The sequence below is a fragment of the Limanda limanda genome, chromosome 9 (genome assembly GCF_963576545.1).
Source record: "Limanda limanda chromosome 9, fLimLim1.1, whole genome shotgun sequence".
NCBI classification, from domain to species: domain Eukaryota; kingdom Metazoa; phylum Chordata; class Actinopteri; order Pleuronectiformes; family Pleuronectidae; genus Limanda; species Limanda limanda.
Window position 1 is genome coordinate 6,142,568 of NC_083644.1, and position 19,548 is coordinate 6,162,115.

At 41.8% G+C, this 19,548-nt stretch overlaps 1 protein-coding gene across 2 annotated transcripts in view; it reads right to left on the bottom strand.

Annotated features, from left to right (window-relative positions):
- LOC133010067 (disks large homolog 1-like) overlaps positions 1 to 19,548 on the bottom strand; it is a 104,159-nt gene that overhangs the window by 28,902 nt on the left and 55,709 nt on the right. For both annotated transcript variants that reach the window (XM_061077483.1, XM_061077484.1), the window contains exons 7-13: positions 9,129 to 9,182; positions 6,819 to 6,869; positions 4,610 to 4,734; positions 3,246 to 3,415; positions 2,765 to 2,901; positions 1,975 to 2,119; positions 1,455 to 1,587 (exon numbers count right to left, since the gene is read on the bottom strand). In XM_061077483.1, the coding sequence (XP_060933466.1) occupies positions 1,455 to 1,587; positions 1,975 to 2,119; positions 2,765 to 2,901; positions 3,246 to 3,415; positions 4,610 to 4,734; positions 6,819 to 6,869; positions 9,129 to 9,182 (815 nt within the window). The remainder of the gene's footprint in view (positions 1 to 1,454; positions 1,588 to 1,974; positions 2,120 to 2,764; positions 2,902 to 3,245; positions 3,416 to 4,609; positions 4,735 to 6,818; positions 6,870 to 9,128; positions 9,183 to 19,548) is intronic.

Genomic DNA, 19,548 nt, shown 5'->3' on the forward strand with positions numbered 1-19,548 from the left:
ATTGTGATCATTGAAACCCATAAACCTCCAGGACAAACTAATCAGACGTGAGGTAGCGAGGGATGAAAGCAGAGAAGGAAAAGAAGCGGAGAGACGAGAATGGCAGACTTCAAAGTGACCATCCTGCAGTCGGCCTGAGGCTTATCAGATTTATTAGAAACAAAGAGCACCGATTGGCCCGAAGGTCGATGACGAAATGAGTCATATTCTGGTAACCACGGCGATGCCAGTTGAGTGACGAGGGCCGTGATAGGCTGTAATCCCTCCATTAAAATGGATTAAAGACAGAAGAGCGGCAACGAGAATCTGCCTGCGTGTGTGTCTGTGCGTGTGTACACATGTGGCCTGATTCCTGAGACAAAATATGCACACTGCCATTTGGCTTTTACTGCCAAACACACTCACACACACACACAGACACACACACACACACACACACACACACACACACAGGAACAGCTGGATTTACACTGATTTTAGTAAAGCGAAGAAGAAGCAGCAGAGTTCCCTTATTGCTGCGTCATCATTTTGAATTTTGTTTTTTCAAAAAAAATTTGCAACAACCTGAAAAATTACCTTGACACATTGTAGTTGTACATATTCAGCAGTTAAAGCTTCAATGAGTATAATATGAAAGCTGCTAACACAACTGTTTTACTGTGATGGAAACATCATGTACTCAAACTTTACTTTTGTATGAGTCCACTGAAATTACAGATTCCTTACGTTTCTTAGTTATGATCAAGAAAACTACTTTTACATACCGTGAAGTTGACCTTTGACCGTTTGGATATAAAATATAACAATTAAGTTGATTTTGTGTGAAATATAGTAATAATCTGCACAACCAGTCTTGAGTTATGGCCACAGCTTGTTGTGTTTGTGTTTGAGTTTGTGTTTGAGTTTGAGTTTGTGTTTGTGTTTGTGTTTTTGAATATTGAATATTTATTTATTTAAGCCTCGGAAAACACATTGAGGGATAAGACCCTCATTTACAATGGTGCTGAGGGTACAATAAAGAGTTGATACATTGAAGAGTTAATACATTGAATAAATAAGAATGAAATAAATATGCATATATATATATACAGTAATACAAGGTATAAAACTATTCGTCAGTATAAAATACTATGGCCAAGTCAACTAGCAGTTACAATCACTGCAGGAGAAGTCAGCTGTACATGAGACCAGACTCGAGAACTCCGTCAATGAAACAAATGAGCACAACCTTAAAGATTTTTGGACCTCATTCCAAATGTATGGTGCCTTATAACAGAAAGCTGTCTTCCCCAAGTTAGTCTTAACACGAGGCAGATATAATGAAAGCCAGCTCTGTGTGTGTGTGTGTGTGTGTGTGTGTGTGTGTGTGTGTGTGTGTGTGTGTGTGTGTGTGTGTGTGTGTGTGTGTGTGTGTGTGTGTGTGTGTGTGTGTGTGTGTGTGTGTGATCTCTCACCTGGGGATCTCGTCCTCTCCGGTCATGGCTCTGGGCAGCGGCGAGTATCTGGGAGTGGTTAACGGAGCCGGGCTCACCGACTGGCTGCCGCTCATGTAAGGGCTTATATGGTTGTCTTGATGTGGGGAGTACGCTGGGGGGACACAAACAACAATTATTCATTATTATATTCTACTTTCAGAACATACAAATAATTTCAAGGGAATCAGTAAAAGGTTAAGTACATTTTCAATGTTTTAAGAAATATGATTCACTTTAGTTCAGTTGTGATGACTTCAGTTTCATGTACTCGTTTCCAGATACAACAAAAAACACAGTAGACAATAGGGACAATGGAGTTTGTGGGTTTTGTTGTCTTTTGTGCTTTTGTCGTATAAAGTTATCACTGCAAGTTGCTTAATATGCGAACCCACGTTATGCAATATAACTATGAGCAAAACTATTGTACTGAAAGCTGTGTGTGTGTGTGTGTGTGTGTGTGTGTGTGTGTGTGTGTGTGTGTGTGTGTGTGTGTACGTACAGTTGGTGACGTCAGGCGGAGGGAAGTTGTCGTTGATAAAAAGCGAGGTGTGTTTGGCCACACGGAGGTACACGACGTCAGGAGTCGACTTGAGGGCAGCCACCGCCTCCTCGTGAGACACCTCCTCCAAACAGGCGCTGTTCACCTGGAGACACACACACACACACACACTGTGTTAGACAAAGACTGAACAGAGACAACACACAGACAACACACACACAACACTGAGGCTGGACATTGATTTGATGAAGAGGAAGTTGTTTCCTTGCTGGATTTACTTCTACACTGATTTCTGAGTCAAATCCCCTTTAACAGACTCTGTCCTTCTCTAAGATATTTAATCTGTTCTTAGACGACAGCTTCCTGTCAGGTGATACTTAACACCTCCTTCTTTACACATAAGATTATATAGAAAAGTGGATTAATGAAGATGACACACCTTGTCTTTCTGCTCAGGCCTCATTTTAAAGTAGAAACAAGAAGGATTCCTCCGAAAATATTACACCTCTGGTTTCATATATTAATATTTGGTGTTACTAAAATCATTGAATATAATAAAACTATTGATTTATGCAGTATTTGGTTCTGTTGAAGATGTTAAGGGACATTATTTGTAATCTTCTTGGAACTTAAAAACAGAATTCATGGTCACATCTGAGAGTCAAAGCAAATATCTTCTTTTTATTTTAATTTTCACCTCCTGCAGATTCTGATGTACATTCTGATGAGTTTTGTATCTTTACACATGTGCAAAGAGGAAAGGCCAACAATAAAAAAGTTTGATTCTTACAGCTACGAGTTTGTCCCCGATCTGCAGCCGTCCGTCTTTGTGTGCAGCTCCTCCCTCGATGACCTTCGTCACGTAGATGCTGTTGTCGCCCGGCACGTGTTGGTTTCCAACTCCACCTGCTATGCTGAATCCTAAACCTGTCACACAACACATCACACTTTGAATCATTTTGGTGGATAGTTGCATTCACTTCAGTAAAGTGACATCCTGAGGGTCACTTTCTAAGTTAATCTGTAATAGTTGCAAATATTCGATCGTTCCCTCGGGCAAAAATAAATCATGTTAACTACGCTGCGACAACTTTTTGACTTTGACACAAAAGTCCCAGAGTTGTTCCTTTGTTTTAGTTTTTCACAGTAAATCTTTGTGTTCCCTCATCGTCTCTTAAAGCTGAACGTCAGCAATATTTTGATTAAAAAAATAATGAGCCAGAATACAATATACCACTGTATTACACACTGCTCATGCTATGTTTACTGACCTTTTGGCCCTTTGACCAGCTTGATATCCAGGATCCTCTCAGTGAGGCTCCTCCTGCGCCGGATGCACAGTCGGACGAGACCTCCTGCATCCTTCAGCGCCTCCACTGCTCCGCTGTGCGTCACCTCCCTCACGTCGCACTCGTTCACTCGCACGATGCAGTCGTTCACCCTGCACGTCGGTCACAAGCAGGACAGAGGTCATTTGAATTGCACTTGGAGATGAACGATGGAGAAATGCAAATGTTACCGTCGCTCGATCTCAAACTGGAACATAGGATAGAAATCTACAGCAGAGGTTTACTGCTAAGGTTCAGTTAAGGAGAAGGTTTTCGACTGATGTGTGTAACTGCTGTTAAAATGCTTCATTGACTCTGGTTGCGTGGCCACTACAGTGAAGTGAGGTGAAGACTCATTCGTTGGAAACGTCCGGTTCAACCCGAACATCTGCTGTTCACGAATCAAGAGCTTCTCTGTGACCAGTGGCTGTAAAATGTCTGTCGAGGGCGAGACATTGAATTCCAGTGCTGGTCTCAGAAACTGAAGATTGAGAAAAATACTGGAAACGTTCAGTTTATTGTTTCCGTGCAGAAGCCGTTAAAAGCACTGATGGACTTCGATGTCTCCAGGCGACGACAGAGCTGCTGCCTGATTTCAATAATGTGCTACGACATTAAACTCATGACTGCAAACCCATGACTATGAAGTGAAACTAATTTCCCAGATGAGATTTTTGCTGTTGTTGTAGCGTGCAAAAGTGAACTTGACTGATACTGATCCAATTTGCAATGACGAGTTTTTGCCAAAATATAAGGCTGTCAATTCAAATCCATGTCGTAGTGAAGCTTAAGCTGCATTTTGTGTCAGAACTCATCTGAATGTGAGAGAAAACCAACCAAGCTCGACCTGAATCGGAGAGTTTTTGTCCAATCCCGACCCGATGCAGTTAGTGTTGATGAGAGGAGTTTGTGTGTGACCTTGTCTCTGACTCGCTTGCTTCCCTGATTACATGTCTGACAAGTCCTGGATCAGGTCCTAAATCCAAACTTTGATCGTTGCATTGTGCAAAAAATATGTCCCCATCATCATTTTCTTGCACTGAGTTTAATTCAAGTGGTTACAACTTTTTATCTATTTTGTCATGTTAAAGAAAGTGAAAGAAAATGCTGGATCCATCAATCTATGTGGATCCAAAATTAAAAATTGGACAATATTTCATGGAAATCAGTTTCGTCGTTTTTGGTGTAATCTTTGAAACTAACGAACAAACACCAGGTACTTTGAGCTTTTGGCACATTTTGGGATGAGATGTGTCTCCGGGGAAATAATGTGAGCCGTCGTATTTCACCAGAATGTGTGATTCTACCTGAGTCGTCCATTCTGAGCCGCGGCCCCTCCAGGTATGATCTTGGTGATGAAGATGGAGGGGTCTTCTCCGATGTGGGGGTTATCGGTCCCTCCTGCGATACTGAACCCGAGGCCTGAGTTACCCTGCACAGACACACACACACACACACACACACACACACAGTAAGTTTTAATGACTCTCTGATTATCAACACTATTTTCAAAAGATCATTTCTGGAGGAAGAAGACTCGATGATTTATGACAATATCAGTGAGTTTCTTATTAATCTTAAGCTAAAACAAACAAATTGTTTAATATTCTGCTTTTTTTTAGCAATAAAGAAAGTTGCATATAAATGATGTAAATCCCACCCAGACACACCAGTTACACAACAAACCTAAAACGACGCCGTTATAATCTTTCCTCGGGATTAAAAGCTCCTGTCGCCAAAATCTCACAAATCATCGCCACATCACCAAACTACATTTAAAATACTGTGTACAAACAAATCAGAGGGAAGCATCTCCTCCATGTTGTTCATGTCCAAAGTATTTTTAATAACAACCAGCTTTTCACTTCATATAATAAGTATGTAGCTATACAGGTATATAATAGATCAGCTCCATACATTGAACAGGCCACCTGACGGCAGCCATGACTCTGTCCACGTTCCCTCTCTCTCTCTCTCTCTCTCTCTCTCTCTCGTGCTCTGTCACCGGGCATAAAGCTTTAAATGTGTGTGTAATGTCTGTGCCTGTGCTTGCGTGTGCGTCCATAGTGTCTTTAAAGCAGATCCAGTCGAGCAGACAGAACCAGGTCACAGGAGAATAGAGTGAGAGAGGGAGATGGGCGGAGAGAGAGCCTCGGGGCGAGAGGAGAGGGGAATATAATGAGAGAGGAGGGGGAGAGGATCGGGAGAGGGAGGTGGGGAAGGAGGGATGAGAGAGGACGGGGAAAGAGGGTCAGCGGAGTCGGACCAGTGATGGGCAGCGTGAAGGAAAGAATAGAAAGATGAGAGGGAGGGAGAGGAGCGAGTTTTATCTCTCTGCCTTTATATATCTATTTTATGCTTTACGTGCAAAGGATTCTATTTGTTTTTCAGAAATGTATAAAAGAAAAGAAGTTTTTTCTCCTGTGAGGTTGAATGTGTTCTGGTCCCGAATGTGTTATCCCCAATAAATGAGAAATTACTTAATTAATGTGCATTTGTTTCATAAAAACTCTTAACAGTGTCGGCAGCTGCCGTGAAAATGCTTCGCAGTAAAATGTATTATATCATATTCACTTACTATTCTTACGTAAAGCAATTTAGGATAAAATTCAAGAAACTAAAAATAGTACTTAAGTACCAGATTGAGAGATAATATCGGCCGATTTGAGGCTTTCAACCACAATATCTGTGTTAATGTTTGCAGATGTGATATTTTTTTATTTTAGAACATTTATGTTGACTTTTTAGGTTGAATATATTCTCAAGTTAAAGTTCAATATATTTGGTTGTATTTGTTTTTTTATTTATAGCTATTTACAATAAAGATTATTGTTAAACTGTAAAATGTCCAGCCTCAGTTACATTTCTTTGTCATAGATGTTTAAAAACTACATCTTAGGAGTCATTGCCAAATTTTTACATTTGTAAATTGGCCGACTTATCAGGGTCTCAAAATTATAATTGTAATATCGGGAACAGCATTGGTCCAAAAATAGAAATAAACATATTCAGTGAATTTTCACTGCTGCCCTCCATCAAACCATAATTTATATTTTTGTACTTAACTACATTTACATATATTTTACCTAATTTTATTAACTTTTAATTTGGAAACAGAATCACTCCCAGGTCAAAACACCTACATTATTTTGAAGCTCACAGGAGGTGAGGACGATCAATAAGAAAAGGCTTATTATCCCTTTAAAGATATATCTCAACAGAATTTGGGTTTAATTGTGAATTTTCAAAATATTGCAGTGTAATGCAAATATACTGAAAGAATATATATATATTCCTATGATTCCCTGTTTAAAAGACAGACAGGCACATTTCTGCCCCTGCAGCACTGATGATGATTTTTGAAATGTGATTATGGAGGAGAGTTGAGGGAGGACGGAGGTCAGACTGAACAGCTGGAGGTTCGGTCACCGAGGGACTGATGTGACTGAGGTGACTGAGTGTGTGTGTGTGTGATGACACTCATGTTGTTGTTGTGTTGTCAGTGTCAGTATTTACCCGCTCCAGCGTGATTTCCTCGTACTCATAGTCTGCTTCGGTTCCATTGACCTGTTAGAGAGGAGGAGGAGGAGAAAGAAGACGAGAGAATCAGAAACTTCAGGCTCTGGACATGAATAAATTAAATTGAACAAAAGAAAATTGATCAGTAACTATTTTTGATTTTTAGGCTCAACTGCCAGATTTTAATGGTTTCAGTTTGTAAAATGATGATATTTAAATGTAGTAAATTAAACATCTTTGGGTTTCGGACACTGATTGTTTATAAAGATTGAGCAAAGTGCTCGGATTCAGTACCAGTCGATGTCAGCCTTCATTATTCTAACATAACGTCTCAGCTGATTTATCTGATCATCGATTAATTCGTAATATTTCTGATAGAAAAGTGAATTTAGTGTTTTTTGAAAATATTATTCATGAATGACGCATGAATCCCACAGATTAAGCTGATAATACGTACTTAATGATGATGTATCTGTGATGTCATAGCTAAGATCATCCCTGATGAGTTGCTCGCGAGCCAATCACAGAGCTCGGCCAGGACGGTTCGTACTATAAACTAACATAACGTTGTCTGACTGAGTGAGAAGCGCATGTTCAGTTAAATCTGATCTGGGCAGACCATTATATATGCTGTGTCCCACTAGGTTTAAACTGGGGGATGATGTTCTTCCTGCTATAGCTGCAGACGGACACACACAGACACACACACACAGACACACACACACACACACACGCACACAAAAACCCAGAGTGGTCGAGTGGCATCCCAATGGCCCAATGTAATCCCCTTGGCTGTAATCTGTGTCTGTGCAGTCAGATTAGTTTAGAATTTGAATTCCTGTCATTTCATACAATCTCCCATCAGCCAACATGTCCTGTCAACTAGTATCCAGCACACACACACATTCAGGGACATATGTAGACTCGACCAGATTTGGTTGGAGTCACTGGTTTTCTAAGATGAAATAAAGTTTATTCTGGTCAAAGCTGAGGCCAATGGCTAACTTGTACTGCAGATGTCAGATTCCTGTAAAGAATATTTAAATATAGTACAATTATCGTCTGTAATATAACTGTTCATTAATTCTAGAGTTTTAAGGATGTCAAAGTTCTAAAATAATATGTAAGAAGTTATATAAAAGTTTCTTAAAGGAAGCATCTGCTCTAAAAGTTGTCTGCTAGAGAAACTCCATTGTTCAGCAGGGACTCGTTCTGTGGTAATTACATAATAAACTTATCTAACGACAACAAGCGACACGGATTCTCTCCGGCAGCTGGCAACCAGTAAAACTGACATCTGCATCTCCATCTAATTCCAGACTGAGCTTTCAGTCTGAAACCAGGAGGTTACGATCGTCACTGTGCAAATATTAATATGACAGCACGTTTTCAGTGGAAGCTCCGAAAAGTTTAGCAAGTTGTATAACCTACGACATAAGTTTTTAATGGCTGGAAATGACAAAACATATGTGATGTAAATATTCACAAAAATGTACAGTTACATATATAAACTTGAGATGAGATTATGAATACATAGACTGTCAGTAAAATAATTTAAAGACACTGAAAAGTATATTAATGAATATTCGATCAGTGGATAAGTTCTTCTGATGATTTACGGGAATACAACTAACTATATTTTAATGTTTGCATGTTTATGTTTTTTGTTATTAACAAATCTGTAAGTAGTTTTTTTCATGTCACTATTACTCTTTGTTTGTCATCAGTCTAAAACCCAAATATAATTGATACATTTTTTGTGATTTGAAATAAAAGCAGCAAACGTCCCGTGTGTTTACTTAATAAATGAAAATTAATTACTTACAAAAAAGAAATCCCTCAAGCGAAGGTCTTCACCACAAAAAGCATTCTGTTTAGTGCCCAACTGATATGGATTTTGTGGACCGATGCCAATATCGATATCAGAAAGTTATAAAATGATTCCTTAGATGGGTTTATCAAACTCTAGTGATCAAGAAATGTAGTTTGACATTTTACAGTTTAACCATAAACTTCATTATAAAAAAAGTAAATACGACCAAATATATAAAACTTGAATAAAGAAAATAAACCTTTTGTACACCTCTTCTAGATAGCTTGCTCTGTGAAGTAAACGTTTTCAAACAATAACGTTGATTTTTATCAGCCAACTAATAAATCAGTCAGGCTGTAAAAATGATGAATTTTGCATATTCAGCTGCACCATAAACATAAAGTCACCTCCAGCCATGTGATTTAACTTCACTTGACTTTGGAGTCGAGCTGTGAATTTAGTGTCACTGTCATTATGTTAGAGCCGGGACTCACGTATGGGGGCGTGTCCACGCTGTCTGCGTTGACCACCACCGGAGGGGGGTTGGCCTGCAAGAGAGAACAGAACACAAGTGTCAGTCATTTTAGTATCATGGAAACAGAGACGCGCACACGCACACACACACACACACTTACTCGTCTCATGTTTTGATACGGCATGTTGAGAACCTCTGCTACAGATTACCACCCGGGAGCGACTGCATTCACCGCATGACATACTGCACAGCCCTTATACTAATGTACTACACTGACAACCACACTTTAAAGTACTGCTCGGTCCATCGAGTACACTCAGCGTTTCACAACATCACCACAAAGTACTACATGACAGCAACGCTTGGGTTTCAGGTTCTACTCTGAATGCTGATTAGGACATGATAGCTGACGACCTTGTCCTAATTCTACGTCTGTTGCATCCAGGAGCTTGAATTCAACTGACTTCCCAGATCCATCACACTTTTTGAATCAGTCCAAACTTTCCTCCAAGTGGTTCTCTGTCTCCTCCTCTTCCTCCTCCTCCTCCTCCTCCAGCTAACAGGGGTAACCTGACATCATCTTTCCTCTTCCTTCCCACGCAACCACAGTCAATGACAAACCTCACACTAAATCACATAAATAGCCACAAGCTGTCTTTTTCCTCCCTGTGGTTCCAAGTGAAGTATATCAACACCAATTCGTATTATTCCATCCTTTCACCTGCTGCCTCCCTGTGTCCTCTGATGGGATTTAACACTCGCCCTCTCAGCGTCTGCAGCTCTAATCAACAAACCATCAATGAACGAGTCGGTCCAGGGGAGGAAACCTGCAGCTTCACTTCTTCTGCAGCTGGAAAAAAAAGAGTTCAACCAACTAGGAAACAAGGCGAATGGACAGTCCACCCCGAGTCCACAGTTCACAGCATCAGTACGGAGAAGAGCAGCATCAGCATCTATCGCTCAACACTAATCTGGACCTCTCTCACCCCCCTTTCCACTCCTTTATCTTCTTTCTCCCTCTCGCACACACATATATTATCTCAGTCCATGTGTCTCTCTCTCTCCACCACATGTCCAACTGTCTGTCAGTCAAACTGGCTGGACGCTTGATCCCACAAGGGAGCAGAAAAGGGGGCGGGGCCCGTAGGGGGGCCTGCGGGATCAGAGGGGATTATAGGTAGGGTGGGAGGAGTCAGATGTGTCTGCTCGACAACAACAGTGATGAGGAGCAGAGGGTGCACGCACAACACACACACACAAACACACACAACACACACACACATATACACACAAACGCACACACGCAAATACAAAAAGAGAGAAATGAGAGGAAAAGTGAGAACAGACACACAGGAGGAAACAGATGATAGATATTGAGGAGACAGAAAAAGGACGACCTGACAGATGCAGCTGCTAGGATCCAAGTGTGTGTGTGTGTGTGTGTGTGTGTGTGTGTGTGTGTGTGTGTGTGTGTGTGTGTGTGTGTGTGTGTGTGTGTGTGTGTGTGTGTTCATTTGAATGAAAGGAAGAGATACTTGAAAAGAGGAGGGTCAAAAATGTTCACTGTACAATTGAGTATGCATTTTCCTTTTTTTTCTTAAAAAATATAAAATCTAAATTTAGAAGTATCTGCACTACCAGGTGAGTAAAATATCTTGAAGAAATATGTCTACAGATGTTGATCCTCAGTGACGTCTGCACTGTACTGGGTATTTAGTCAACACAAATTTAGTTTACAAGATAAAAAGCTTGAGAAGCCAAACACTGTGCAGGTACAGTGTGATTCTGTTGTTTCCTCTCCTGCAGAATTTCTTCAGTTTTTTTTATATCTCTGGCTTTTCCAGAAAAGTGTCATTTCAGCTGATGTCAGCGAAAGATATTAACTCTGTCACGATTGTAATGGCAGCGTACACAGCAGTTAAACCTATGTGTGTGAGTCTGTGTGTGTGTGTGTATTCGTGCGTGTCATTCACAGAGCGACAAATCCAGTCGGTCAGTCAGCTGGTGATTCCATTGACACGCCTTGTCAGACTGCAGGCTTATGTAACATCATTAGTGTGTGTGTGTGTGTGTGTCTGTGTGTGTGTGTGTGTGTGTGTGCGTGTGGTTGTGTTACATGAAAAGCCAGAAGTACAAATGTGTACATATATAAACAAACAAGCACTCACTAATACACACACGAACACGCACTCAGCTTCTATATCCAGACAGAGTTTTATTCCTCTACGCAAGTGATTGTCAGTTGTTACATAAATGCTGTTCCACCAGCCGTGTGGTTATTGGGGCATTATGGTCTGGTTCAGTCCAGCTCGGCACAGCTTAGAAACAGATCCAGACTATCCCTCTTTGTCTCATCAGGCAAAGAGACACAGAAACAAACAAGTGATTTATAGCCAGTTGTCATGCTACAGTATGTGGGACGGATAAAGAAACAGGAAAGTATTGGAGTATGTGTGTGCGTGTGTGTGTGTGTGTGTGTGATTGTGTCTCTTTGGGACCTTTTCCAGGATAAACATTAACCTTCTCAGGACCAAAAGACCTAATGGGGACCAGATGAAGTCTTAATAATGTAAAACATCTTTTCTGAGGTCTGGGTTAAGAGTAAGTAAGTAGGATGTAAATTACTTACTTAACCTTAATTAGGTTTTGGTCACAGTCAATGGAAGTTTAAGCAAACTGTAGAATTGCATCAGTAGACTGCTTAGCTCCGTCAAGGTTCCCAGATATAAATTCCTTCGATCTGAACTTCTATTTGGATCCGCACCAAAATGCACAAACTCATAAACATCAGTTCCCTTTATATGCTTCATTAGTATCAATTAATTATTAATGAAAATGTAATCAAGCAAAAGACAGGGGTGAAAACATAACCTCCTAGGTGGAGGTAATAAGTAGAGCTGTGCCAAACCTGTGTGTTGGAGCGAGTGTGTGCTTGTGTGCAGACACTGAAATGATCCCCCACCGCAGGGTGCCGGGTTCAACCGCTTCATCAACATCATTATTATACAATTATCAATTAGCTAATTAAGCATGATTGTATAAACAGAAATGAAGAATCCTAAAACGTGTGATGATGCACAGCAGCAGTTAAATAATCAGTCAGTGACATGCACACACTTCAAACAGGCAGTATGATATAGAGTATGAAGCCCAAAGCAGAAAACGGAAGTCAAAGAGCGAATTGAATAATGAGCAGATGAAGTGTGACTCTAATCAAATCGGAACAGTCGTGCTAATCACGCTAACCAGACTATTAACTTCTATCTCTGAGCCAAAAGAAAAACTACAACCACAACCAGGAGTTTACACAACAGACGAATCCCGTCACACATGGTCTGACGCGCTCTCCGGATTATATCACCGGGGAAGATGAAAGTGACCATAACGACTGTTACACTGCTGTTATCATCATTCTGCTGAGTTCAATCAAATGTGACAAACTTTATTATGCTATGAGTTCTTCTGGTAAAACTCCCACTTTCCTCACAATCCCCTTGGTCTGTTAGTTTCCTGGATTTCCCAGAATTACTCTCAGCATCACTCAGAATCGAACGGGGTCAAATCCCGTACAGACACACACACACACACACACACACACACACACACACACACACACACACACACACACACACACACACACACACACACACACACACACACACACACACACACACACACACACACACACACACACACACACACACACACACACACACACACACACAGACATTATTTCAATGACAGCTCTATTTCAATAGCACTAACGCACTCCAGGATGTCAGTGCTTCACTAAAAACGGGCAATTTGACAAAGATAATAGTGACATTACAGCAGTGACCTTCAACGTCTGAAAACCGACGCCCTCTTATGTGTGCGTACGGGAGCGGGTGTACGATGTGAAGTCACCATCACAGGGTCATATCGTGTGTTTGATGCCCACTGATGTCACCAGTTGTCGAATGTGTCTCACCACATATTGATTCCAGCAGCACTTTGAACATTAATGGGATATAAAACCAATTTGACGAGATAATAACTGATGCTTCCTGATATTGTTGTTCAAAGTCTATTTGAAAAACGTATTATTATTTCCCTTTAAGACAAAATGGTTTCTCTTCTTCCCTTTTCTTCTCTCTGACAGACTTGGGCACAGTTTCATGCACTGCTGCCTCCCACTGGTGTCGCGGCGCAATTGCTTCTGTCGCTGCTACCGGATAGCTTTAAGTTAGCCTCACTCAAAAACGATAAAGTAATTCATTGAGTGCAATTAACTGTAACTACAAAAAAAAGTTAGAAGAATATTGTGTTGACAACCGGACACAGATACCTATTTATATTTGACTTCATATATTCAAAATTACTCTCACAGCGGAGGTTATGTTTTCGCCCCCTGTCTGTGTTTGTTGTATTCCATGAAACTTGGCGTAAGGATGCATGGAATATAAACTATGAAAAAATGTTGGCATAATCTGGACAAAAGGGGAGGATCCAGGAATTCTTCCATCACATTATTAAAAAATGACCTTAATCAGGCATCTCTTGTAAGCACAAAATGTACAGGCTTTTTAAGTAAACCTATTTTAAGCTTTATATTGAGCAGAACTCCCAAGTTTTCAAAGTTTTTGACTAGGATTCAGGAACTAAAACACACTATCTTCTAACCCGAGCCCATCAAACCTACCTGCACTCGGGCCTGTATATGTGGAAGGTGTATGAGCGGCACAAGTGGGGGAGGCTGCATTGAGTTTGCCGTCCAGATATACGTGTCATTGGGCCAGGGCCGGCTCCCAGCCTTGCCCTTGCATTTGCTCTTGGTCGGACTCTTCTTCACGCTGTCCCTCAGGTTGGGGAACTTTCCTCGTGAGCCCTTGGTGACCAGATTGGTCGGCAACGTGTTCCAGCCGTATCCGCCCAGCGCCGCACACAGGGGGAGCTGAGGGGAGTGGAAAGGGTGGATGGACAGCGACTGGGAGGCGTGAGGAAGAGGGGAAGGGTAGTGCTGGTGTGGTTGATACTGCTGGAACAAGGAGTGGTGACTGGGGGAATGGAGCTGCATCGGGTGCGGTGGATGGTGGTAGAGTTGATGCATCGATGGCGAGGGGAGCAGGTGATTGGGTGACGCCGGATTATGGTTCTGTTGCTGGTTCTGACAGTGATGGTGCAGCTGCTGGTGACTCTGCGATAGGTGAAGCTGGTGGTGGCTCGGCGAGTGCAGTAGGTGATTTGGCGATTGCGGAGCCAGCTGGTACGTTGGCGACGGTGGCGCCAGTTGGTGACTTGAGGATGTTGGTGCTATGTGGTAGTAGCTTGGGGAGGGAGAAAGAAGCAGTTGTTTGGGTGAATGGCAACCGTGGTTCGGCGAATGGGGATGGTGCTTTGGTGAGTGGAGCGGCGACGGCTGCAGGTGGTGATTGGGCGTGTGGATCTGCAGTAAATTCTGGTTTTGCTTGGAATGCGAAACATTCTTGCTCGATTTTCCCTTTCCTTTGCCAGATTTGCCTTTGGCGGAGGCTCCGCTGTGCTTCTTGGGGCTACAGCAGAACTCATGGCTCTGGAAGTAGGTAGTCATGGCTACAGATATTTAGAAAAATTCACACCGCAAACCCTCCTGTCTTCTTTATCTTTCTATCGTGCTCTCACTACATTGTCTCCTTTACAAGGATGACAAAAGCGAGTAGCTCCTCTGAATCACTCGTGTCCGAATAATGTAGGTCATGCCTCTCCAGAACCGCCGATGCTCTTGTGTCCAGGACAAAGATGGTGCTCGCCCTCTCTTTGCCTTGTATCGGTGTGCGTTAAGATCACCGCACAATCAGAAACTTAAAATACAATCCCTCCTTTCTGGCAGTGTTTCCATTTCGTCTCCATATGGATTAGGGCATTCGCTAGTCTGGAAAAGCAAAGCATCCTCCTTTAGTGCAATTCTTAAAACTCTTCTTCTCAGTTTTCTCCCATTAGGAGCATATGGACCATCTCACCAACTCAGTAAAGGTTTGGGACCAAGACAAAGTAGAAGGACTACTTGGAAAGGTTGATCCTCCTTTGAGTCCGGACTGCTCTGTTTCCGAGGACGCCGGTTAGTTCATACACTCCAGGGGAAGATTTCCATTCCGCGATTATGCTCCAATCCAGAGTTCAGTCTCCCGGAGTAACTCGTAAAGTCCAATGATGTGGTCGTGCACTCTGGCTTAGAAACCGAAGTGTTGGTTGCTCTGTCCCAGTTTGATTGACGTGTTCCCAACGAAAAGTAGAGGCAGTAAAACCCGTACCTGAAGTCCGATTAGATTCTGGTGTTTGACTTTTCTCCCGTCAAAGATTCAGAGGACGTCAAAGTCACGGTGAAGTTTGCTTGTCTTTGTCTTTCTTCCGTCATCGTCTTGTTTAATCTTTCTGCTGATTTAATATTAGGACAGATCACCGTGGACAATTGTCTTCCTCCGCCTCTCTCATCTTTCTATGCTGCCTTCCCCTCTCACTCACTCTCACTCTCTCTCCCTTTCCCTCACTCTCCCTCTCTCTCTTTCCCGGACTAACCAATTAGGGACTTCCCTGGACTCCTGCACATGACAGCAGCCAGGCATGACTAATCGATAGGCAACCAGGGGACAGTGATACAGTGCTCAGAGCTCAGTGGTGTGTGTGTGTGTGTGTGTGTGTGTGTACGAATTATGGAGAGCTGTGATTGGTGGAGGCGAGTCCCTTCCATCAACCTTTGTCTTGTTCTTTTAAAGCATCGCAGGCCGGGGCAGCTGAATACAGTCTATAAAATGCCTGCTGTGATTTTGTGTGTGTGGGTGTCTCTATGTGTTGGCCTACTTCCTTGTTAAACTGTGTGTGTCTGTGTGTGTGTGTGTGTGTGTGTGTGTGTTTGTATGTGTGTGTGTGTGTGTGTGTGTGTGTGTGTGTGTGTGTGTGTGTGTGTGTGTGTGTGTGTGTGTGTGTGTGTGTGTGTGTGTGTGCATCCTGAAGCATTCACTTTATAGTTAATGCATACAAACCGTGACACAACACTGCAGTTAAGTTGCAGTAGAAAATTGCCCGAAATGAATCTACTCCTGAAATAAGGATATTATTATTTTCTTTTAGTCAAAGCTCAATAATTTGAGTAATTGAGAGTTGTCATCTTTTGTTTGTTGTGATACTTAATAGTAAATAATTTGGTTTTTAATGTATGACAATAACTTATTTGAAACTTTTAAACATCTCAAACTGAAGCAACTCAATCATCAAATAACTTAAACCATTATTCGATTACTTGAGGTGTTGCAGGTTGAATTTTCAGGGAATCAATTAACTGATTAGACAGAGTAAACCTTAATCCTTCGTATTGCTGGAAGGAGTGTGTGACAATAAAAACATTTTCATCATATCTACAGCCACAGCTCGTATATCAGCGGCAGAAACCACCTGTGTGGATAGGCAGGGGTTTAAACGTTAAGCAAGCCCTTTTTACAATATCTGCAGTATTGTGTTGCAGTTTAGTCATTTGTATTTGCATTAATCATTCATTAGTCAGATTTGCATTTAATTAGATGTAGAAAAAACACTGATATTTCTTGCACATGCACATAATAGCCAGGAATATTTTATATAAGATGAGTTACAGCTTCTGGCTAATTACAGCTGGTATTACACACATACACACACACCGACCCACACACACACACACCTATCTGGTTATGGCTATAAGGTCCATGTCTTTATAATGTCAGCTTATAAAAACCACAACTTGCCTCAAACCAGACTGATAAGAGAGAGAGAGAGAGAGAGAGAGAGAGAGAGAGAGAGAGAGAGAGAGAGAGAGAGAGAGAGAGAGAGAGAGAGAGAGAGAGAGAGGTGGACAGACGAGCCACATTAAAAAGCAGCACACATGTGGAGAGCACAAAGACTTAAAGAGGGAGCTGGAGAGAAAGCCTGTAGCAGCCGCCCAGTGTGTATGTATGTGTGTGTGTGTGTGTGTGTGTGTGTGTGTGTGTGTGTGTGTGTGTGTGTGTGTGTGTGTGTGTGTGTGTGTGTGTGTGTGTGTGTGTGTTCCCGGTGTAAAGTGCTGCTACCGCTGCAGGCTCAGTGAGGAGAGGATGAGCAAGGAGAATAGGCTGTTAGCATCGCAGCGCTAAATGAAGCCAGCACTAACACAGGGCTGGAGGGTGGGGTAGAGCCAGGGTGTGTGTGTGTGGGGGGGGGTTAGCTGCTGAGAAATGAAGATGCAGGGACGAGCGGTGATGAGTGGTTTCAAGACAAGAGAGAGAAATGACGACATGAAGAATGAGGCATCTCAAATGAACAGAGCTTCCCTGGGGGGGGAGTTGGGAGTTTAAAATCCCCGAAGTTTCATTTGGCAAAATAACGTCAACTAATATCTCACGCTTGGTACTTTTACTATCTGTCCACCACTGACAAACTGCATTCCACTCAAAACTTCCTTACGTGTGAAACTTCTGACTCAGCATATATATCCAGCTCTGATTATTCCTCTACCTCCATTTCCCTTTTGACAAGACCCTTAAAATGATTGAACAGCACATTATCAAACACATGAATTATCTCGCTCCTCCGATAACTGTTTGTTTATCTGAATCCTCGTTCTGTGTCGGGCCGACTTCACCGAAATGTAAAAAAAATCCAGGAAATAAACGCCATTTATCGAGCGTCAGACCGTTTCTCATCTCAATTAGTGTAATTGATACACAAATTATCGTGGAGGGAAAGTGCTCAGTCTGCTCCACGTATTAATCCTGACCGGTCAGCCTGACTCAGAGCGAGTGTGGCTGCAGATGTAGAGAACTAAATGTAAATAAAAAGCCATTCACACTTAGGTTTACCTCCATTCTTTTAGGTTGTGTAATTCCCACTTCTCTTAATGAATCATAATAATTTCTTCTCAGAATTTTAATGTAAAAAACTGATGTAGGACGATGTCAAGCAGAATCAAGGAGGATTTCATTTACAAAAGGAAATGCAAGACATTTGCTAGAAAGACATATTCAATAAAAAAGTAATTATAAGCATTTTCCAGCTCCACCTTCTGAAGCGTGACATGTGATATTAACTGACACCAGCAGGGGGGGGTCAGCGTCCACAGACAGATGGAGCACTGGTGGAGCCGGAGCTGCACAGACTGAACATGACGAAGCTTTTCAACAGGACCTTCGTCACCACTGAGTTATTTCTTGCAGCTTTCTGATCAAACAAAGATACAGCAGCTCTGCACGTCAGATCAAAGCCGACTCTCACATCCAATACTGTGGTAGGAACAAGAGCATGCAGCAGTTGTGTAGTTAAATCCAGTTGGGGCTTAAACACAAAAAAATGTCACATAATTATGCACAATAGCCGGGAGCATGTGAAAAATATGCTGCATGCAGTTCAAGCTGTTAACCAGGACATTAAAGCTGCTGTTGTTGGGCTGCACCTGATTGGTTGGTTTCAAATTCACTCTGAATATGTTTAACACTGCAGGGAAGTTACTTTCTAATGTCTGAATAATGTTTAGTAAATGTTAACTCCCTCATGATGCTGTTTGCAGTGAAAGGAAAACAGGATCATACTGAAAATGCTTGTCTATGTTGTCCAGACCTTCAGATTAATAAATACCGACCAAGCAGAAATATCTCAAGCCAGTAGCTCACTGGCATCCTCCCCAAATTAAAAACACAAACTTGTTTGTCCTTTCTGAACTGTACCAGAGCCAAAACTAATGATCATTTTCAATATCGATTAATCAGACTGTTGTTTTATTCATTAATAGATTAATTGATTGATTGCTTGGTCTACAAAGTGTCAGATAATATGTCCAATTCTAAACTGCAACAGGTAACATAATCAAATTGATTGTTTTATTTAATCAACTGTCCAAAACCCATTGCTATTAGGTTTGTTATCACATAAGACAACAATGATCATCAAATCCTCATGTGTGAGAGGCTGGTACCCGTGAATATTTAGCATCCACTGATTATTTTTCCATATAACTGTCAATTCACTTCCTATAAAACAGCGTAACCATGTGATGGTGTATCGTACATGAAGAGTTCTCAGAGCTGTGGTCTCCATGGATCCGGCTGCTGATCACACATGTGAGCTTACAGCCGGAGATCTTCATTATCATACATCACACCAGCCGCCACACACAACATGGCACAGTGAGTCAGTATTGGTTTCTGTCATGATGAGAGCTGGGATTTGCTTTGCTTTGGGGATTGGGAGGTAATGGTGTGGAAAGAGGCTCCTTTACACAACTGAATGGATTATATTTCTTTTAAATCAAAGGTAAATTTCTATTCTAGGTTTGTCAAGATGAATAAGAGGGGAGATGAGGAGGGAGTGGGGTTTTACGTTGTTGAGTGAGAAGAAAACATTTCACATCCAAAACAAAGCTCCAGGAAACAGCATCAGCATTGCTCAGGTCTCAGGTGAACAACCTCCTCCTCCTCCTCCTC